Source organism: Cervus elaphus, chromosome 2 (assembly GCF_910594005.1).
Source record: "Cervus elaphus chromosome 2, mCerEla1.1, whole genome shotgun sequence".
NCBI classification, from domain to species: Eukaryota; Metazoa; Chordata; class Mammalia; order Artiodactyla; family Cervidae; genus Cervus; species Cervus elaphus.
In genome coordinates this window covers 26,096,583-26,119,881 of record NC_057816.1, presented here as the reverse complement: position 1 = coordinate 26,119,881, position 23,299 = coordinate 26,096,583, and the positions used below count along the sequence as shown (strand labels likewise).

General features: G+C 46.7%; 1 protein-coding gene across 1 annotated transcript in view; it reads right to left on the bottom strand.

The window, feature by feature from the left end:
• Window positions 1-65: 65 nt before the first annotated feature.
• The window catches only part of SLC6A5 (solute carrier family 6 member 5), a 56,439-nt gene continuing 33,205 nt past the window's right edge, over window positions 66-23,299 (bottom strand). Inside the window, exons 11-16 of the mRNA XM_043875104.1 lie at window positions 19,821-19,933; window positions 18,942-19,073; window positions 17,863-17,962; window positions 11,682-11,782; window positions 7,196-7,363; window positions 66-4,686 (exon numbers count right to left, since the gene is read on the bottom strand). Coding sequence (XP_043731039.1) covers window positions 4,531-4,686; window positions 7,196-7,363; window positions 11,682-11,782; window positions 17,863-17,962; window positions 18,942-19,073; window positions 19,821-19,933 — 770 coding nt within the window. The 3' untranslated portion in view covers window positions 66-4,530. The remainder of the gene's footprint in view (window positions 4,687-7,195; window positions 7,364-11,681; window positions 11,783-17,862; window positions 17,963-18,941; window positions 19,074-19,820; window positions 19,934-23,299) is intronic.

Sequence of the window (23,299 nt, the reverse complement as noted above, 5' to 3'; positions counted from 1 at the left end):
TTATGAAAGAAAGAATGCAGGTAGCGGGTTTGAAAAGACACAATTCTGTAGCAATCGGGTTTTTAAACACTGATATTTATTTAGGGGTTTGTCAATTCATACATTATTAGGATAAATTCTAATTTATATCAGTATATAATAGGCAAATATATAATACCATAAATTGCATTTGTATACATAAATACAAAATTTGAGGTAGGGCCTCAAGAATAATGACTTCTTAAATGAATAATGCACAGTATATAATATGTACTCTATAAGATATATATATATATGATGCATCATTTATAATGTAATATATTTTCTTCATGTACAGTTAATGAAAAAATATAAGGACCTGATTAGGGAACATATCTTTATTCATAGGCAACAGGACCACATAAGATGCCTGCATTAAGGACAATAGCCAAGTATGCAGTTAAAGAATAAACCTATCCCATGATAGGTCCATATAAAGTGCAAAAAAAAGACCAAAAAAATGAGACACAAAACAGTTCCTAGTCAGTTACTAAGTATCATCCTAACAATAAAATACACCTATAAGGCAAATGGTTACCTGAAGATGTATTTAATCCATGGCAGGCAAATCAAGCCACTGCTCCCTCTCCAGGGGTGATGAATACCCAAACTGAGAACACTTTCTCTTTGGCTGCAGGCTGCTCAGAGGTGACCAAAGCAGAGACCACGATTCAAAATCACTTGGTCTTTCTGCACAGTTGAAGCAAAGTCCAGGAAAGATAGCTTTACTTTTGCAAATCCTCAGACCACTTTGCAGAGAAATCAGCATTAAGGTTCGATCATCCAAACCTTTGCTCCCAGCCTGGAGGTTTCTAATACAATACCCAGGAGGAAACAGAGGTGAGACTCATTCGTTGGCCTTGGCCTGTTTTCTCTGCAAGAGAACCTACCACCCAGCCTGCAGAAGTGTCTCACAGACCCAAATCCAGGTAGCAGCAGCAGGATCTTGCCATCACACTTACATGAAGCATTAGTTATTGTGCAAGCCTCTGGTGAAAAGAATGATGACCAATGGCCAAGCGAACAAAGAGAGAAGAAAAAAATCTTAGTTTTAGGCATGGGAAAACCATGCTGACAGGTCAAGTTTATCAGAAGCACTGAGGCACATACAGATAACAGAACTAGAACTTAAAGGAAAACTCAACTCCAGTGCAACATTAGCAAAGAGAACCCAAGTCTTATCCATTTCCGGGTCATTGTGTTCAATGTCCTTTTAAAGTGCGGCTCACTGAAATACAAGTTGACTCCATTTCTGACCTATTAAAGACACATTGGAAATTTCAAAGACGTTGAGGTCATCGAGATTTTGCATTGACCACAGATTTCATGCAATAAATAAATATAAGAGAGAAAGAGACAACAGACCAGACTGGACACATTTGTACATGACAAACACACAGCCTTAAAGAGATTAAAAGTTACTAATACACAAGACAAATAAATGCATAAGAAGCCACAACACCAATTGTTAAGACATACACATATTTTTCTCCTTTAAGGATATTACAGGGTTACTGTTTTTAACATATGGCTTTTTTTTTTTTTTTTCTCGGAATGGGTTTCTGGCATTTGTTGGTATTAGGAAACAATTTCACAAGTAGAAAACACCCCCACCATTCTGCACAGTGAACCAACGCAAGCCTTTCCTCAACAACTTGGTTTTTGTCTCTGTTTGAAGGGGAACTCTCAAGTCGCGCTTTATGACAATGCTGTTCATTTCATTTTTATTCATTCATTTTTTTCCTTCCACTTGACTGTGCATTTCAATAGCATGGAAACATCCATCTGGTCACATGCATCTCAGCTCTTAGCATCCCAGCCAAGCCTAGGGGAGGTACAGCATGAGCAGACTGGCCATGAGTGGAGACAACTCAGATACCCAACACTACTCTGGCAAGGAAAGCCTCCAAAGTTAAACAAGACTGTAGGAAGAGACAAAACTAAACTCACAAGGTAACCATTCCCAGATAAGCTTAGAACCTTCCACCTTTAAGGACACTGTACACAAAATTTGGACGCTGTAGGAAAAAAGTTTTAAAAATACAGACAGACACACACACATAAACCCAGTTGCTCAGGGAACAGCCCCTGGGTCTTAACTGGACAGATTGTAATGAACACAAATGCAAAGTGCAAAACGCACTAGTTAGTGAGGCTGTCCCCATTCTCACAATGAATCGAACTTGCGGTGTGTACAGAACAAACCTGGCAGCATCCATGAGTTCACCTCACCCCCTTTTTAATCACAACAGCAATAATTAACAGAAATTGGGTTGGCATCCAGCATCCGACTCGAACCTTAGCCAAGAGGCAAGAGAGGAAAGCCAGAAGCCACGCATCCTGACGCAAACCCATCGTTCCCATGGGAGGGTGCCAATCGATATCAGTGCTTTTCTTCAATGTTCAAATTGGAAAGGCTACAGATCCTTTCCAAACCAAAGCTAGTCCTCCCTTCCTCTCCCACCCCGTCGGTTACCAAGGGGAGAGGCGAATTTTTGGTACCACTGTGTAGGATCTGCTAGAGCCGTGGGGACTTCTCTTCAGTATGGCTTTCTCGGGGAAACCAATGTTAATGCTGGACACGTCACTATGGGAAACACGGGCCGGAAGGTCATGGCTCAGTTTCCTAAAGCTAAGTCTAGGGGAAGCTTAGGGTTTAGTCTCTGTGATGGATTCCAGTAAGTTCTAACTTTGGGAGGTAAGCAAGCAGAAAAAAGGAACGGGAGGAGGAAGAACAAACACACCTTGAAAACAAAAGAGATGAAAAACCTCACGTTCAAAACCCATCTGCGCTTCCTTTTTTGAAAGTTTCCACAGACTACTCTTCAAAACCGGAAGTTCACATGGCAAATGACAATGATATCTGCCCCAGAAAAGAAAGAGCTCAGTAAGATGAGCTATTTTTTTTTTCTTTAACAAATGAAGTTATTTTTTTAAAAAGTATTACTTTAAGGTCTGTTGTTGGGTTTCGTTACTGTTGAAAAGGATGAAAATGTCACATCAATGTACAAGATTTGAACTGAAAATTTTGCCTGAGACCCTGTAATATGAACACAAACAAATAAGAAAATGATTGCAATGGTCTCCCCTAAGGAAACAATTTTAAGTTTAGATATTATTACTGTAAGGGAAAAAAAAAAAAAGACTATACTATACTATACTCACTATCTCTACAGTGATTCATAAGATATTTATAAAGACAGAAAACACCATTACAAGTACACACTACGTGAACACATATCACATTTTAAAAATCTCATATATGCATGTTCAGGATACAAGAAGATAATAGAGGTTTCAGCTTCGCCAATCTCTGTAGACATATGATCCACTCTCATTAGAGTGTGATTATGAGTATTGTGAATCGGGAACTCTTCAAATGGTATCAGCTAAGTGTAGTCTTAAAAGCAGTAGCTCTAATTGGCTCATCTGCTACTTACCTAACCTACATCTATCAGAAACTTTTGTACCTAAAGTGCAGTGAGTATTCTGGTTGCTTTCTCTTCAACTCTCCACTTCTTTGATTCAACGGCTACAACTGGCATCGGCTATGAGTGAAAAAGTGAAGAGTAACAACTGAGACATGATCTGTCTTTCGAGAGTTTGTGTCTGATATATGTAACAGACAGACAGAACCAGGGTTAAGTCTCAGTTTCTGAGCGACAAGGTAACTGCAGCTCACAGAAAGACATTTGGGAGAGAAGACACGTGGGATGTGACATTGAACCACGGTACTAGGCATATGGAGAAACTAGAAGGGCACTCTGGTATGAGTGTATGACATCGGGCACAAATAACACGATGCAGAGGTAGAGGAAAGGACCCAAAGAATTCACAACTATGGTCATTAAAAAAAAAAAAAAAACCACCAACTGAGGGAATAGAGCTGACTCTTCATTGAGGGTCTCAGCTTGCAGAGAGAAAGCCTGTGAGTCCTTGAGATAGTTGGTCCAAATGATGGAAACAGAGCCCCAGTCATGAATGGAAACGGGAACTTCATCACCTTGGGGGTGTCTGAGTCCACCAGCCTCATCTTACGTGAAAACATTCTCTGACCACTGCCCACCCTCCAGAGGTACCGTGTCCTCAACTTTGTGTGCCTGGACGAAACCACGACATGGCTCAGATGAGTCCAAACCAACTGTCTGGTTATCCTGCACCAGCCTGACTGGCCCCACCAGCGACAGTCACAGAGGATGCTTCTCTACGGACCAACTCACGGACATCTACACGTGACTTTGCTGGGAGGCGCTCCCCTCGTTGATTTGAGCCTGTGAGGCAAAGCCCACTGGAAACTGACAGCGTGGACACAGGCAAACCGAGCCCCGTCTGGCTCTCGGCTACAGCATGCAACACTATGTCCTACTTTTCTAAGTCATCACTCTCATGCACAGGTATGAACCGAGACGTGGGGAGAAGGAAGAAGACAAATGGGAAGACGGCTGGGGAAAGCATCAGGGAAAGGCAGAGAGGAGAAAGAGAATCAAGTCTGGGCCATCCCATGCCACCAGACTAGCACTGGGTGCCTAGTTCCAAATCCTTCACTGGCAGTTTGAGTCCCAGCGAAGAGGTCCCCAAGGGGTCGATCATGTTCTTGTAACGCTCCCCACGGTGCTGAGCTAAGAAGGGACCCCAGTCCGGCTGCGGCGAGCACACCAACTTCAACCTCTGCAAAGAAGCCAAAGACACACAGGGTCACAGAAGCAAAGCACCCTTGTCCCCCAGACACCACTCACCCATCCCCAAACTGCATGCGATCACATGTGTCAGGACATCTCCTGGAACCAAGAGGTCCTCAACCAGGAGAAGCAGTTAGGAAGACCAGCCCTGTTAATTAACGAGGGCAGGAATGTGTTACGGAGGAAACTTAGTTTAGTTCACCTGAAATTATTTACATCACCTTGCAAGCAATAGTACAGTTGCTCAGGGTTTGCCATGCATAAGATTAATAGAAGATAAAGGGCCCAGATTCTAATTATACATTTTTCCCCCTCTGAATGGAGAGGATCCACAAGCTGCTTTCTCTACTGCCAAACACATTCCGCAAAGGACATGTACTCAATTACTTTGTTCTAGTCTCAACAGTGAGTTGTTACATCAAAATAATTGGATTTTATTTAGCATATTTCCCAAAAGTATATAAATGGCCAGGAAAAAAAAAAAAAAAAAACCCTCAACCCCAAAGATACACTGCCAAGAGTGAGCAAAGATTTTAATTATCTGTTGACAAAAATATACACTTCTGACTTGGTTCAAAAGTGTGGGTTCTTGCAGGAGAGCTAAAAATAATGGGAATGTCTCTAATCCTTGAACTGAACATTTCAGGGAAAACATAATTTGACTGGAGCATTTTCTAGAATAAGGAAAAAGAAGGCAGATTTCTGACTACATCAGGGGAAAATGATATGTTTATTACCTATTAAAAAGAAGCTGCTTCTTATAGCTGTTAGTTTAATCCCCCCCTTAATCATCAGTTTGCAACCTTTGTGTCCCAAATTAACCATAATAAATTTATATTGCCGACTCATCAGTTTAGAGGATTTCAGCCTAAGACAAGAGTAGCAGAGGCTAACGCAGCTTCTGTTCAGAGGGAAAGAGGTTACTGGGTCAGAGAGTGGGAGTCCACCTGAGGCGGGAGCAAGCCATCCTTGGGGTGGAGGGGACCATGTCAATGCACCTTAAGGAGGTAACAGAATTTCCTGAGGATGGAACCTGGACCACTGCTTCAGGAAGAAGACTCCTGCATCTCTCCGCCAACTCTGCCTCCATCTTTAGTCCAAGAAAAACAAAGACAACCTCCTCATCGCGTGCACATTCATGTAGCCTACTCACTCACGTGCTCTCTTCCCATCTGCTGTTCCCCTCCCGAGCCTGAGTGAGATGCTCCAGGGCGCTCTCTTCCTCAATCTGGCTGACCGAGGGCAAAACCCACCCAGCTGTTCCTCACCACCCGCATCTACACCTGTGTTTCTTCACCTCGTTCTCATCCAGTGCCTCTCAGGCTTGAATTCGCATCAGAACCACCTGGGGGCTTGTTACCCCATGGCCACCAGAGTCCCACACCCCCAAGATTCTGGTTCAGCGGAGCAGAGGTGGAGCCTGATTATTTGCATTTCCAGGAAGCTCCTAGGCTTCCCCGGTGGCTCAGATGGTAAAGAATCTGCTTGCAACACAGGAGACCTGCGTTCAATCCCTGAGACGGGAAGAGCCGCTGAAGAAGGGAATGGCAACCCACTCCAGTATTCTTGCATGGAGAATTTCATGGACAGAGCAGCCTATATACCGTCCATGGGGTCGCAAAGAGTCAGACACGACTGAGGGACGAACACTTTCACTTTTACTTTCAAGCTCCCCAGTGGTGCTGGCCCCTGGGCCGGGCCCTGAGTAGTGCTGATCTGGTTCAAAACAGCAGTCCTCTGGACCTCCAAGACAAGGCAGCTCGGATCGCTTCCTAGCACGGCTGAGCACTTGATTTCTCATGAATAACAAAAGCCCAACCACACTTCACCGGTGCCTCAGCAAGCGGCTGTCCCCTTACCATCCTCTTCTGGAGTGAGGGTGGGGAGCTTTTTGCATGAGGAATGGGAAATGGGTTCAGCAAGGGACTAACTAAGATAAGCATCACCTCATACCAGCCATGCCCTGGACCTTTCATTACCTTCTACGGGAATGTTACATTCTACGTGACATGTTAACCAGCTTGGATCCCTCAGCTACACCTAGTGATTTTAAATGTAACTGGTAGGAGGGAGGTGCCTCCGACAGAGAGAAACATCAGGAAAGGGGCGATCTGCTGTGTGGTTAACAACCAAACGCTGGGATTTAAACTCTGGGTGAAAATGATAATAATAATAAATAAACTCTGGGTGAGGGGAGAGGAGGAGGGGGCACGTGGAGAGAGGAGACACTCTGATCACTTATTTTTCAGAGCTGTCACTGCTTTGAGGAAGAACACAATAACAGCTCGGCCTGCCGACTGGCGGAGCCCCTCCATTAGAGGAATGACACATAATAAAAACAGGTTTAATAGAAACGATAGCAACTGTAACCATTTAATCACCCAGTCTCCCATTAGAATAAGTTTACCAAATCTTCTGTTTTTTTTTTTTTAAAACACAGAGCTCTCAGAGCTTGTCCCCTGGGAGGGAACGGCAGGCGTAGGAGCTGATACAATTACCTCAATAAATCTGCCAGGAGCCAGATGCATTTTTATGACAAACATAATCGGAATCCAGATAACGGAGCAGGCAAGCATGAGCCACCCAAGGACCATGGACCAGTTCGGGTATCGGTAAGAGCCGTAGGTCATGGGCTCCCACTGGTAGAAGCTGAAGCAGAGGATAAACTGGGAAGAGAAGAGAAACACACGTGTTAGGGTGGGGACGTGAGTACGCCCTCAACAGTCACGTGTCGGGCCCCTGCTGTGAGCTGGCTGCTTTCATATCTATTAGCTCATTTTCCCCCGTGATGATCCTGTAAAGGAAGTATTATTACTACATTTTCCAAATGAAAGAACTAGATTTCAGAGATGAACTGACACACACCGAGGAGCTGAGGCTGTACTTGTCATTGTGTAAAAATTCAGCAATGCATGTGGGTGTCTATACACTCAGGGGGGCTGAGAGGGGGAATTTTTTTTTTCATTTATTTTTACTAGTTGGAAGCTAATTACTTTACAATATTGTAGTGGTTTTTGTCATACATTGACATGAATCAGCCATGGATTTACATGTATTCCCCATCCTGATCCCCCCTCCCACCTCCCTCTCTACCCAATCCCTCTGGGTCTTCCCAGTGCACAAGGCCCGAGCACTTGTCTCATGCATCCAACCTGAGAGGACAAATTTCAAGGATGTACACCAGGGTGACTGAGGGGTGGAGGTGGGAGAGGGGATGGTGGGTGTTTTCAAGGGGCTGTCTCTGCTTTCTATAACTGATGATCCAGCCTGAGTGATAAGGGGAAAATCCACTAGGTTAATGTGGAAAACGAATTGCATCTACTCTGCTTTCACCTTGAATGGGGAAAGGACCATCTCCAGGAGCTGCCTCTAAAGCTGGCCAAGTGGTCCCTGAGCAGTGGCTGAGCAGGAAGTCTGGTTCTATAATCAGCGGTGGGACAAAGAGAAGGGCGGCCCCGCCCCCCCAAATGACACAAGGTGGACAGGCCACCAGACGGCGAGGTGGGGACAGGCTCATCTCAGCTCTGCCGCTAACTAATCTCAGCTCTGCCGCTAACTAATCTCAGCTCTGCCACTAGCTAATCTCAGCTCTGCCGCTAACTAGCTGAGGGACCCGTATGTCTCAGACTTTTCTGCTATAAAACAGATCCATTTCACACCCGGTGGACAACACAGGGCTTTTCTGGAATCAACAGTCTGCTATTTACTCAGGGGACCCTCTCCCATTTCTGTTGTTGCTTTTTTCAAAAAAATGTTTATTTGGCTGAGCTGGGTCCTAGCTGTGTCTCGTGAGATCTTTAGCTGCAGCAAGTGAATTCTGAGTTGCAGCATATGGGATCTAGTTCCCGGACCAGGGATCAAACCCAGGCCCCCTTCATTGGGAGCATGGAGTCTGAGCCACTAGCCCACCAGGGAAGCACCGCCCCCTTCACTTTTAAGAGAGGTCATGATTCATTTTCACCAGGCACTTTGGCAGACAACAGTGATGAGAAACCTCTGAAAACGGTTAGTGCAGCTGCAAAGGAACAGATATGTTGGGAAAACGAGGCACAAGAAAAGACAGAAGAGGGGTCCTAATGGCTGTGTTGGGGGAGAGAGCACTACCCTCAGAAAATGGAGTTCTCCCCTGTTTTCAACCCACCTATGGCAGCCTCTGCCTAGAACAACGTATCCACCTACTTCCTCCCTCCTCCTCACCTCTCTTGTTCTATCTTCAGCAGTAAAAGAATTGCCTGAAAATGATTGGAGGGAATTATGTCAGGAAAGATAATACATGGAAGTGTTTTGGAAAAGTGGGAAGCATTATACAAATGTAAGGCATCTTTATGATTGCTACAAAGCCGGGACTGCGGGGGCAAGTGATTATTCCAATGCAACAGTAATTCAATATATGGATTCAAAGCAACAAGAGCCTGAAGACAATGGTTGAAAATACTGCTCCTATAAGAGATATATCGACTCTAGGCCCCCTTTAGAACATTTGCCCCAAGAGTTACAAGCTTTATTAACCAGTCTATTGGAAATAGGGCTTAATGTAATTATGGTAAGTTGCTCCATTTCATTTACTATATAAATAGCAATACATCTGCTTATGTGTGCATAAGTCAGTAACATGATCTGCCTATGTATACAATAATTGCATGCAGAATATTTATAGCTCTATAAATTCATGAAGGCATGTATAAAAATGATCAATTTTATTTCAGGGGTTTTGAAGTCATTGAAGCCCATAATTTCAGCTCGGTCTAGTCTCCTACAAGATAGCTGTTACAGAAGGGCAAATGGCCAAAAAGGAATGGTTAGGCTTGGTCCTCTGACACCATTTCCTGTTACACAGGTATCACATCAAATTTATCTGTGTAAACTTGTTCTTGCCATCAATTTCACCCCGCCAAATCAGCTTTGCTAAAACCCTGCTCTCAGATGAACCTGGCCATGAGAAAGGATAATTTAGCCATGGAGCCAGGTCCACCTGACATTCAGCTGATGGCAACAGAAGGTGATGCTGACGAGGGAACTGACCACTTCTTCTTGTCTCTAGCTCCTAAACACAGAAGGAGGATTTGGCAGAAAATATTATCTGGAACCTTTCCACAGGTTTCTGTGGAGAGTTTTATGATGGAAACTGAGTAATGCATAGCACAGTTGAGGCACTTTCTCAAAAAAACACAGCCAGTCCCCATTGTCCCTTTTCTCTGAAATTCTGCTCCTAAAGAAGACTGGGATGATTTTAATCCAGAATTGGCCACACTCCACTTGGAGATGAAAGCAACTAGGCTTTTAGAAATGTGTTAGAAGTGTGTTTAGACAGGTATTATCTTGAAGCCTAGATAGCCCTGGATTCGATTCTTATTCTACCCCCTGCAAGCTCTGTGGCCTCAGGCAAGCTCCTCAGCCTCTCCAAGCCTCAGCACACACAACTATAAAGTGACCGGAGAATCACCCAGCAAGCAGGGTGGTCAGCAGCTTAAAAGACAATGTTCCTAAAGAGGCTGCCTGATGCTAGACCCCACAAGTCGTCACGTTGATTATCACTGTGTGATACGTTTCTGCAGAATACAGTAAGATTCTTTGAAGCTTAATCTGTTCTAAGACGGGAGGCAAAGGTCGAAAGAATCTGGGACAGATTCTAACTTTGATTTCACCCAAGAATAAAACGTGTGTATAGTAACAGGAGGACCTGGCGAAGCTCAGCAGAGAGAGGGAAAACAGCAGAGGCAGACAGGGGAGAGGGTGGGGGTGTCTTCTGTTTTCCTCTCGTAGATGGCTAAACCCATCAGTCCTGAATTCAAGAAACTGCAAAATCTACCTTAATCTTTTTCAACTCTCATGTCCCCAGCCTGGTGGGACTTTTCAGACAAACTGCAGCCTCTGATAGGTGATATCAGATACAGATACAGACGTAGACACAGATGCGGCTTCTATACGATGTCTCCGGTCAATGCCGAGGGAGGGAAATAATTGAATGTTTTTTCTGTCTAAACTTCTTTTTCAGAAAGAAATTGAGATGTTTTGATTAAAGCTCACTCTGTGACAGTTTTTAGGGTGGTTTTTGGTTTTGTTTTAAGGAAAATATCTGTTTTCTTTACTAGTTCACTGTTATGTTCCGTTCAAGAAGCTGTTACGGTGCAGCGAAAACAAAGGTCTTAATCTGGTTTCTAGTGCCCCCTGCTGGGCTCAGCAGGAACTACAGCCAGCTTCCTGCAGCCTTTGACCACAAGCCAGGGGGGAAGAAACACGAGGTCTCTTGTCAATTACTGTGCTTGGAGAGTGGATGGAGGCAAAGCCAGAAGCTCAGCCACAATAAAGGAGCAGGTGACAGGACGTGCATGTAAGTCCCCATGCAGATTTACTGGTACACGAAGGGCTCTGATCTTTAAGAAGATGAATGTCAGATGATCTTAAAATGTCATCATCACACTTGAGGATGATAAGATAGTCCTCAAAAGCAATAAAGATGAACAATAAAAGTCTAACTTCTGCTATATATATTAGTTGTATAGTGGCTGTGTTGAGCAGTGTTTAAGAGTTCTAGAGACAGACTGCCTGGGTTGAAAACCAGGCTGTTGTTACAATGAATAGTTCTACAATATCAGTTTCCTCCTCTGTAAAATGGAGATGATGAACTCCTGTAGGGGAGAGATGAGATGGTACATAAAAGCACTGTGTTCAAAGGGTGGACTGTGGTTAGCATGTGGAACCTGGGATCACACGAGGCAGACTGATACAATGGGAAATGCTCCCTAGGGATGCTCCGAACCAAGCATGAGTCCTAGCTCTGCCCCCACCCCTCCATCAGCCTGGCGCCTTTGGGCAAGGTGCTTCACCTCTTTGAGTTTCAGTTTCCTCAGCTGAAAGACAGGAATAATATCCATCCTACCAGCTCCCCAGGCTCATCTGTATGTAGGCACACATCTTGTTCAACATAAAGCATCGCATATGCATGCAAGGTGCCACCGGCATGATAAAGCATGCAGTCCTTACAGTTAAAATGGTCGGAGTCACAAAGGCCCAGCAGACTTTCCAGAAAATGTTTGGCTGGAATCCAATCATCATCTCGATATCTTCACAGAACCTTTGCAAGCCTGCAAAGAGACAAACGCAGATGGAGCATGAGGGGCGGTAGCAGGGGGTGAGATGCAGCAGGGGACAGCAGCAGCGGCCCTCACTCGCCTGTCACTGGCTGGGATGGCCCCCTCTTGCTGTCAACATGACCCCTATTACATAGAAAACCATCAGACAGATGACTCACTGCTGGGAAGATGAAGGCAAATGGAATGTTTAAATAGATAGCAAACACGCTCTGCAGTGAAGTTCAACATGAGATGTCATCCCACGGTCCCAGCTAGAAAGCTCCATCCCAGCCTAACCCAGGCATCTCCACGTTGCCACAGGCTGACACAGTCACCTGTGTGGCTGTTTCCGCGAGTGGGCTCATAGGTTCAGCAACCAACTCTGGCAAACCCAATTACGATCGTGATCAAGAAGCACAGTATATTATGAAAGCCTTGGGATTTCAAGGGAGACTCACTGTATGTTGCTTTTATCCCCCACCCTCCCAAGGATGGGTTTCCCTGGTGGCTCAGCTGGTAAAGAATCCGCCCGTAAGGCGGAAAACCTGGGTTCGATCCCTGGGTTGGGAAGATCCCCTGTAGAAGGGAATGGCTACCCACTCCAGTATTCTGGCCTGGAAAATTCCATGGACTGAATAGTCCATGGGGTCACAAAGAGTCAGACACAACGGAGGGACTTTCACTCACTCCCAAGGATACTCTTCCATGAGTCAATTTATCTCTGCTCCATGGAAGATGATAAGGGCAGGCAAGAACCAATGTGACTTCCACATGGCTATCACCCACTGTGTTGGAACTCAAAGGACTGTGGTCTTCTTGGTCGCTGATCAACATAACTATGTGAAGTAAAAAGCAGATGAGAGTTTTTCTCAGGGCCCCAAATAACCAGCATCCACTCTTTGAAAGGAAAAGCCACAGAGAATTTTTGAGGAAGAAGAAGTTTCTTGTATTGTTTCCTGAGCTCATCAGAAGCAAGGCTTTCTCAGAACTGGGGGGTTACCATGCTGAAGAGACGTGAAAGGGCCCTGAGTTTGAGCTCCTTCATAGACGGCAGTTCTGACTGGTTGCCCCAAATAATGGGCCACCGCGGGCAAGAACTGCACATTTTAAGCAGCTATCTGACCATCTTTGGGTTTGCTTGTGTCTCATTTCCCATCATCAAACTCCTTCAATGACTGGCCTCTGGACACTAGACCCTCTGGACGTAAGTGAGTGTTAGAACTAAAAAAGAGATGAAAGTTAAAGATGAGGACCTCAGATGAACCTATTTGCAGGGCAGCAATAGAGACGCAGACACAGAGAACAGGCTTGTGGACACGGCGGGGCGGGATGAATGGAGAGTGGCGCTGAAACACGCACGTCGCCGTGTGTGAAACGGTGGGAATTCACTGCACCATGGGGAGCTCACCCTGGCGCTCTGGGGCAGTCTAGAGGGGTGGGATGGGGCAGGGGTGGGAGGGTCGGGACACAGTATCCCTATGGCAGATTCATGTTGCTCTATGGCAGAAACCAACACGACACTGTACAGCAATTATCCTCCAATTAAAAATAATTTAAAAAAAAAAATGAGGACCTCAGAAACCCACGTGAAATCCTGAAAGTGGGACTCGGTTCTTCAAAAAGGAAAAGATTCTAAAATCTTCTGTTTTCAGTATCAGTCCTGCTACCCTTCCTCTCCATTAAACCATCCTCCAAGGAGACGGTGGTGTGCAGCTTGCCTAGGGAAATTGATGTGACAGGGTTCAAGGTTAGGCTGAAGAAGACACACAGAGACAGCCTCCTATGGGAGGCAGGGGTAGGAGGAGAAGTGCTCAGGTTCCCCCAGAGGGGACGGGGAGCTGGGTCCAGACTGGAGGAGGAGAGGTGCTCAGGTTCCCCCAGAGGGGACGGGGAGCTGGGTCCAGACTGCAGGAGGGAGTGGATGGCGGGTGCCCAGTTTCAGCAGGAGGCAGTTCGATGCCTAGGAGCAGCCCCAGAACTGAGCGAGATGATTTGGGTTCCAGAGTTAACACAATCCCTGGAAAGTCAGCTTCCTCCCTTCCCGTGCGGGCTTTCAATGCCTGCTGCAACAGTCTCCAGATCCTGTGATGGATCGGCCTGATCTGCCAGCGTGGCCTGGCAGATGCTGCCCAAGGGCATCAGTGGGAGCCGCCAGGCAAGCCTCCCGCCTCTTACTCATCACTGAGTCAGGCTCTCCAATCCCTCCATCCCCTACCTGCTCTGGCCCGCACCCAGCGCAGACCGCCTGCACCCTGAACTCATGCCCAAGCCCCCACCAGAGTCCCGTACTGCGTCAGTGGCTAGGCCTTTGTTCACACGGCTTCCTCTGCCTGCTCTATCCTCCCCACTTGTCCAAGTCCCTCATCAAGGCTAACGCTAGATAGAGAAATCGATCTTGGAGCCAGGAGCTTGTGCATGGAGATCTGCCTGCTGCGTGACCTTGAACCAGGAGGGGTAAGAGAGCTGCAAAAGGGATCAGAGGAACTGCTTCTCCCTGAGCTAGCAGAAAAACAGCAGGAAAGAAAAACAGCAGTTAACTCATAGCTACTGTTTTAGACTCAGACACGCTGACCTGGTGCCCAGAAAGGGGCCTACCACAAGCCCCATATAACCAACCAGCCCTGACCTGTAAATCAAGGACCTGCCTCAACCAACCAATCACTTTCGCCCGTGCAACTTTGTGGCCCTTGTGTTCATGAATCACACCCTCGCCTTTGGTCTGAGTATGGTCTTCCAGGGACTGCTCTCCCCACTGTGTGGCCAGGGCCAGCCTCCTGGCCTATGAGCCAAGCACCTGTCCAGGGCCTGGTGCTGAGAAGGGTGCCACCCCTGGATTAATGGTCTCCTGTCGCCAGCTTGAACAATTTTTAACACGGGGTCCCAGATTTTCATTTTGCCCTCAGTCTCACAAACTAGGTCTCCAGCCCTTGGGGTACCTCCAATTATTCTCTGACAGTTAATGTGATGTTTTGGCTGCATCCCTTGGAGCCAAAATCCTATGCGTGGGCTTAGATTTTCCCTGCCTTGGTTAGCAATAAGCTCAGTACTAAGCCTCAGTCCTTGTTTTCTTTTATGTCGTTTTATTTCTGAAATGCCACCTTCTCAAGTGCTTTTCTGGTTAGTCTGGCCCTCCTTTATCTCTGGGCAGCCTGAGGGTTCCCAGCCAGGTAAGAGTCATTGCCTGCTGGAACTCCAACATCCCTCACAAAGACGGAGAGGAAGACAGGGTGCTGTGGGATGTAAAACAAGTCACTGACCAACGTGGAAGAAAATAGATTGAGACAACGGAGTACATTGTGATTTGCGGGAAACACAGAGTGTGGAGCCAAGCAGGTTGTCAGGCATGAGGACTCTGTGACCGCAGGTTAATGCCATGGTTTCCCCATCAAGAAAGTCCCTGCATTGGCTCTCAGGAAAGTACAAATCACTTTTACAAAGCAACTCTGTTAGGTAAAGTCTGTTAAAGAGATTGTTCCTACACCAAACTTGGGGAGTTCCACTTTTCTAGCTACCTGATATCCAGATATTGGCCTTTGAAGAGCATTGCCTTGAGAGCCTGAATCAGCTCTTTTGATCTAAAGATAAAACTTGAAAATTGTACCCAAAGTATTTTAAATGTTTGAATGGCAACCTCTAGAATATCTAGACTCTAGAGATCATTAGAACCGGGAAGAAAACACAAATCTCTGCAATGTGTCTGCTTCTTTTTCAGATTCAGCAGCCAGGATGGAAGCGGATCAAATCAGTCAGGTTCATATCCTTTCTTCATGGGTTCATGTTCAACTTCCTTACACTAACCTGCGTTTGTTTGGGGGCTCATTATCTCAATAAAGAAAATCCACTGTCATCTGGAGCATACGTTATATATTTGTACAGGCTTTTCCTTTCACCTCTAACAATGACTTTAGCTTCAAGTATTTCTTCTAAGATTCCCTTCTTAGAATTCCCTCCAGGTCCAAAATCAGAGGGTCACACCCACATCTGACAATACAGGAGTCAAATTCAACCTGAGCTTAGCACACGGTCCACCTCGTCCTGGGAGCTGGCCGAGCACCAGCCTTCTAGAGTCCAGGTAATTGCCTGGGTGGTCCCCCTGGAAAGATTAGCAGAGACCAGGGAAAAAGCACTCGGGATTTACTTTTTCCTTCAGAACCAAAAAATCTACTGCCAGATTTATATGAGGGCTGGGAGAGAGATATTTAAGTCCTAAAAACAGTAATGTTAAAAAGGTTTCTGTTTTAATGGATGCTTGTAAACCACACTTAACAACCCTGTTTTATTGGAAAGAATCATGCAAATTTGCCTTTTGTGGGCAATAGCGGGGAGGCTACAGGCAGCAGAGGAGGTCAATGAGATGGCTACCTACACTTGGGCCGGTGCCGCAATGAAGTGCCTTCCTGACTTTGCCAACAGACCATCTGACGACTTCAGCTTATGTGTGGACCCACAAGGGCTCGAGTTTCCCAAAAGAGAGCCCCAGAGGCCTCTCCACAGTAAAGCCTTTGGTATCTGGGCAAAAAGTTAGGATTCACTGTGGCGGACTGGCCGGGTTTCAGCCACTCTCTGCTCAGGTAGGAAGCTCTTTGAAGCCTTACCCTACATGCGAGTCTTCAATCACAGCCGTCACCGCAGGCTTGAGGCTGTCTCATCGGCCCAAAGTGCTGGCAGTTTGGCCTCTGATGCCATCAAGACAGCTGGCATGCCTGCCTGCTTCTCTGGCCAGAAACTAAACTCTCTCTGCAGTGGGGATGTAAACTCCAGCTGAGATAAATTCTTCTTCTGCCAATGCCCAACAATGATTGGAGTGTTTTCCTGTTTCTGGGGCACCCAGTTTTTACTTGAGAGGTTTCCTTTTTATATCTTGACTGCCCATCACCCTCCATTTTAATGGATTTTTCAGTAAAGTGAGAAGCTGCTGAAGCCCTGATGGGCAAGAGGCTAACCATTACATTAAAGGCAAAAGACTCTTAAGCACATCCCTGCATCCAAGTGATACCCTGCCTTTCCTTTCACCATCTCTTTTTGGTTTTGAAATACAGATGGGTCTTCTGACTTGGCATTTTTCACCTTCCTGGTATTTACTATAGAGGCCTTATCTATATTAGGGATGGTTCTGAGACTGTGAGGCACAAGGATGTCAGCACCGTCTTGACTCCAGTAGCTGACTGGTGGTACACACGAGGGGCTCAAGAGGTCACCCAGTGAGACTCAACCCCACCCCCCAGCCAAGCACAAACACCTCTCCAGGAAGGGCAAAGATGGCATCTGCTGATTTTTCCTGTTCTTCTTGAGAATGGCCCCACTGATTATAGGATGCTTGTTGCTATGGTGATGATAGGAAGGGTTAATTTATAAGGGAATTGGAAGTTTCTTCCTGAGAAAGTGTGGGGTTGAGATCTTGCATCACAGGCTCCCATGATGCTAACAAAGTGTCCTAAGGATCTATGATGGGGCTTCCCTGGTGGCTCAGATGGTAAAGAATCTGCCTGTAATGTGGGAGACCCAGGTTCAGTCCCTGGGTCAGGAAGATCCCCTGGAGAAGGAAATGGCAATCTGCTCCAGTATTCTTACCTGGAAAATTCCATGGAGAGAGGAACCTGGCGGGCTACAGTCCACGGGGTTGCAAAGAGTCAGACATGACTGAGCAACTAACACACCCACATACAAGGATCTGTGAGGTTCTCTTTTTCTCACTTAGTATCAGGAGACCACCACTGAAGCTACTCCTCACCTCAGGCTGCATGAAGACTACAGCTACCAAGACCCTGACATACGTTCATAGGAGCAAAGCAGTCTCCCTCCTCCCCTCAGTCCGGCCACCGTCCACAGGCATTAACCGTTCTTTGTCAAGGGCACACCCCAGTCCTAGCAGTTTCTGATAACAAAGTTTCACCATTGGTCATCTTTTGTTTCTCTGTTAAATCTAGATCCAACCGGTTGAGGCAAGTTTGGAAATAAAGGTGCAGCTCTGTTTCCTAAATAGCTGCAAATGAAGCCTTTGCCTTGCCTTCTTAAACATGAGAAACCTGCCTGCCATGGACGCCCCACGACACTCAGTTTGGCCTCGGCATCCATCTCAGGGGTTCCCTTACCGTACACATAGGAGATCCCCACGAGCTCAAAGATGGCGATGATGACGAGGGCGTAGGAGGCGGCGTACGTGTCCACAAGCTGAAACATGTAAATTCCACCCTGGCAGGGAAGACAGACAAGCAACGTCAGGGGGCCTGGATCCAGGCTGCGTCCCACTTCCAGCAGCCAGTCCGTTCAGCCTGAGCAGGGTCACGTGCCAACAGGAGCTGAAGGATCCCCCCTTCCCCTGGAGAGGAGCAACTTAACTCTGGTCAGGTAGGTAAGCCAGAGGCCTTGCTGTGTTAGCAAAGCAGTCCCTCGAGAGACTCCGAGCTCATCAACAGCACAAGCCCAGAAAAGTGATCTAACATCTTACTCTTAAAAGGCAACAGTAAACATTTGAAGATGTTAACTGTGAAAGTAGCCAGATTGCATTGTTTTTGCTTTAAGCAGCAGATGGCCATTTCTACCCATAACACCAGCATGTGACCAATCTCCATAAGACCTTCAGGTGTCAATGGGCAGTCCTCACACGTCTGTCAGTGGACAGTCCTCATACATCCCCCTGCATCTTTACCTCACTCTCAGATGAGGCTTAGAGACCATCTCCTTTCAATCCATCATTTTACAGATGAAGAAACCAAGGCCCAACATGGTGACTTGCTCAAGGTCCAAGAGACAGCAAAAGCAATATACATATACATCAGGTGAACAAACATTCATCTTACCAGACACTCAGGACCAAAAGAAACTCCAGTGACCATAGATCTTGTATATTACAGGTAATCAAGTGGAAATTTCCCTGGTTGGTAAAGTTGGATTTCCATGTATTTCGTTTTCTTAAAGTAGGACACACCTGTCTCGTTGGCTCAAGAAGGCTACATCTCAATTATGAAGATGCTAGAAGTATCATTAGTAGCCAAAGTGACATATTTTTCTCTGCGGTCAGTCTCTAACGAACTGGTGCCATCTACTTGGAAATGGCAATGGTTTGGCTGTTATTCTAAGGTCTGGGAGTTAAGAGTAAAAAGACGGAAAAGCCATCAGCCCCACCCCCAACCTGCCCCCATCCTAAGCCTGTGTGCGGCAGGCATCTTACCTGAGTGATCATTGGGAAGCCCATGATGAAGAAAGAAACACAACAGCCCAAGGTAAAGACCGGTTTGTGTGTGCGCAGGTACTTGGGGAACTCGTCCGAGATGGAGGTCACTATGGTCTCGATGGTGGCAAACTGGAATGATGCCGGAGAAGGGACACCTGAGACACTGCCCAACCCCAAAGGCTCAGAAAAAGTCCTTTGTGTTTCCCACCAGGCCAAGTGGTATTTGTATGAGGACTGGTCTTTGGGGTTACTTTCCCTTGATGGGTCTAAAGGATCTTGCTGGGGTCCCACCCACAAGGTCAGCAAGGGGAATCTAAGCAGGATGTGAACCTTAGAGCTATGTCTCCAGCCCCCAGAGACTGCACTCACATCCATCCACTACAACACTTTAAGCTCCACTTTGTATTCATGAGATGCAAATTCCTCTCCTCCCGTTTACATCGCATTTGATCTTCCACTTGAGGAAAAAACTCTCCTTGCACCCAACTACTAAACTCTGAGCACCTGTCAGCATGATTTGTAGTAGTCTCAGCCCCAGAGCAATTTCCCTAAAATTGACTTCACATTATTCTCCCTTATCAGGCCCCACAGAACTTGCTTTGGCAAAAGGACACCCAAGCAGGAAGAGCACAGGTAAAACTTGCATGGAGAAAGAACAGAGGGAGAGAGCGCGGCTCCTTTGCACCATCACCTGGGTCACCCACAAATGCCAGGTCATCCTGAGCCTCAGACAGGTACCTCACCGTCACTACACATCACTTCAGGAAACACTGAGAGAATGCTAAGCCCAAACTCTGCCATGTGATGGACAATAGAGTCCCAGAAGAGGGGTCTTCAGAAGGAGGACTGGGGTAGAGGTCAAAAGGGGACACTCACCATAGTGTCAAGTCCAAGAGTGAGGAGCATCAGGAAAAAGATGATGGCCCAGAAGGGAGAGAGGGGCAGCCTGGTTAAGGCCTCTGGGTAAACCACGAATGCAATACCTGGCCCTGGAAAGAACAAGACAGATGATTGCAGGCAGGTCCAGCTCCAAGACCCCTCTTCCTGGAAGCCCACAGGGTCCTCTCTCCATGACAGTGCTGAGTCGTTTACAACAGAAGCTGCTCCTTCTGTGTCCCATGTTTTTACTCCTCTTCATCCATTTCCCCAATTAGACCTCAAACTCCTTGAAGGGAAGGACCAGGGGAATTAGATCCATATCTCAAGAAACTCATAGGAGAGGCTCAAAAAGAGGGGCAAAGCAGAGACTCAAGGCCAACCCAACACTGCAGCCAGGCTGTGTCCCACGCAAATAAACACAAAAACCTCCATGTCTATATTAATGGGTCGAGGAAAGATGTAATATTACCCTCTAGAACAGTGGAGATTTTGCTCCCCAGAGCATATATGGCAATGTCTAGAAACATATTTTATTCTCATAACCAGGATTTTTGATTCTCATAACCAGGATGTCTTGAGGGATGATTACTGGGGTCTAGTGTGTAGAGGCCAGATGCTGCTAAACATCCTTCAATGCACAGCCCCCACAGGAAAGATTTACCCAACCCAAAGGTCAAGCGTGCTGAGATTCAGAAACCCTATCAGGGTTAAACATTCCCAGAATGACATCATTTCCCGCTTTTGCTACCCTTCTTTTTAGTCACTCCTCCAGGCAAAACCTTTTACATAAAACATGAATCAGTCTAATGCTTTCAGGATCTTGCCCTACAAAGGCGTGGTAAACATGGGGCTATATCAGTCCACAGGAATTAGGTGGGGATGAGGGAAATACAAGAGTTAAGAGAGTCTGGGCGCTAATGGTTAGACCATTCAGGGTCCAAATTCAGACTCCATGACTTGCTAACTGTGCAACCCTAGAGAAGTTAGTTTATTTCTATAAGCCTCAACCTTGCCTATCTGTAAAATGGGGATAACAATAGATCTTCATAATAGGACAGTCATGACGAACAAATGAGGAGATGCTGCAGGTAAAGCGCTGAGACCTCACACATCATCAACACTCACAGAATACTGGCTCTTCTTAGGAGTAGACAAGGAACTTGGAAATTAGCAGCTCTGATCTGAGTTTTCCCAAGAATATCGTGTGTGGTCTTGATAGAGGATGTCTGAGCTGTGTTTTTCTCTGCTAACGTAAAACCCTGCCAGCCGTTCCTACCTGCCTCATGGCCTCACTGGGAAGATGGTTAAAGACCCTGCAGTTGTGAACTTCCCTGTAAGTATAAACCTACATGATAATGGGCAGAGACCAGGAAATGTTGGAGTAATCCACAGCCAGGGCACGTCTGGAAGCCAGAAATCGCAGCACCTGGAGTTTTTATAACTCAATCATAACAGCCCTTTTTTCAAACTGGAATTTATCAGGTTGTTAGCTCCTAATGTTGCCTAGGGCTTTGGGTATTTAAAATATAAAGCCTGGAATGCCTAAGATACCCTCACTTGATGCATTTATTGAACAGACCGTAGAAACAGCCTCTGAAGGCTCCCTGAGTGAACCATAAAAGAAAACTCAGTATTAAACTACAGTTCAAAATTGGTCTCAAACGCAGCACACGGAGGAAGCCAGTTCAGTGCCCTGAACACCGAGGAAGCCAGTTCAGTTTAGGCTCATAAAGCGGACAAGAAGGTCTTAAAATGGCCACTGCCGGAGGACCTCGGCTGATTGCCTTAACAGGATTCCGGCCATTTGGATGTCACTGCTTTTTCAGGGTGGAGAAGGATTTCCAAATATCGGGCCTGTTTCTATTTCGGTGGCCTCCCTACAGAACACAGGATAAAGACATCATGTTCAGAAAACTCCATTTATCCAAGATGGCTAGCGAGTGAATTTTTTTTTAAATACAGGTTTATAATATTTTGTAGAGTCTGGGAAGAGGGACTGCCCGAGCCACGGTGAGTTTTCCCTGGGTGAGGCTGGTGTCTCTGACAGAAGCTGAGTCCTGCCACTTTCAGCAAAGCCCAGGAGCTGAAGAGTAGTCTCCGCTGCCCCAGGGACCAGGAGACTCACTCTGCCTCTTACTAGCTGCAGGACTTTAGATAAGACTTGGGGAAGACTCTGGACACACCTCAGTTTCCTTATCCATACAATGGGGATTATAATAGTGCCTACCCTCAGGGATAGGGTTTCCCTTGTGGCTCAGCTGGTAAAGAATCCACCTGCAATGTGGGAGACCTGGGTTCGATCCCTGGGTTGGGGAGATCCCCTGGAGAAGGGAACGGCTACCCACTGCAGTATTCTGGCCTGGAGAATTCCATGGACTGTATAGTCCATGGGGGTCGCAAAGAGTCGGATGCGACTGAGCCCTTCACTCACCCTCAGGGAATCTCTGTGAACGTTAAGAGTACTGATACTAGTGAAGGGCTCAGAACAATGCCTGGCTGTGGAGAGAACTCAGTAAGCACAGACCATTATTGCTCTTCCCATGAGAGGGGCCCAAAGGGGCTCGGCGGGCCAGCTTCTCGGGCAGGGCCCCCAGAGACCTACAGCGACAGCCTCCTTGGGCCGAGAGAGCCGCTGCAGACAGGACCAGGGGCTCTGCAGCCAGCACGGCCCGCAGCCCACGGGGAGGGCTCACTCTGCAGGTTACCTGCTACACGTGCACGCGTTCTCAGAAGAGGCAGCGCTGAACCCTGAGCCTTTGGAAGCACTGGCTTCCCGGTGGCAGACAGACGGTGGGAAGGTCCCTTCATCTCCATCAGCAGGGTCTCTGTACTATGAGGGGGCAAGGGAGCCAGGGCGGCACTTCCGAGTGGCCTGGTTACCTGGGAGTTACCCCGTGGGCCCGGAAATCTACATGCACCTCAGTGTTCCCCTGCTGGGCCTAATCCAGTCCTGCTGCAGGTGGGTAAGCATCTTGGTAGGATTCTGACAGTGGGTCAGCACTCCCCAGGTAGCCGTGAAGATGGCTGGGAGATGCCTCTACAGGCTGACTTCCCAGAAAGCTGCTTTTCTGAAGTCGATGCCTGAGAAGACCATGCCCCCTTCCCCATGCCCACTGTAAGAGCAGAAGACGGCCTGGTCTCATACCAATCCCACCCTCAGTCACCCTCAGTCTGATACAGCCAAGATTTGAGGTAGTGACTTTGAGCCTCTCTTAAAAGGGAGCTCTAAACAAAATGCACTACTGTTAGGTCATTAAAGAGAACCAGCTTTGGACTAAACATCAAAACACGGTTACTATTGCCAGATCAGCACAAATGAACTGAACGTTCACGTGCCAATGTCACCTAGCAAGGAGGGCATGGGGCTGGCACCTAACACAGGCCTGACCCCAAACCTCTGTCCTGTATTCTGCAGGGTCTCCATTATGCCTGGGGAAGTCAGACAAGCCTTCAAATCACTTACAAGAAGGTATGCG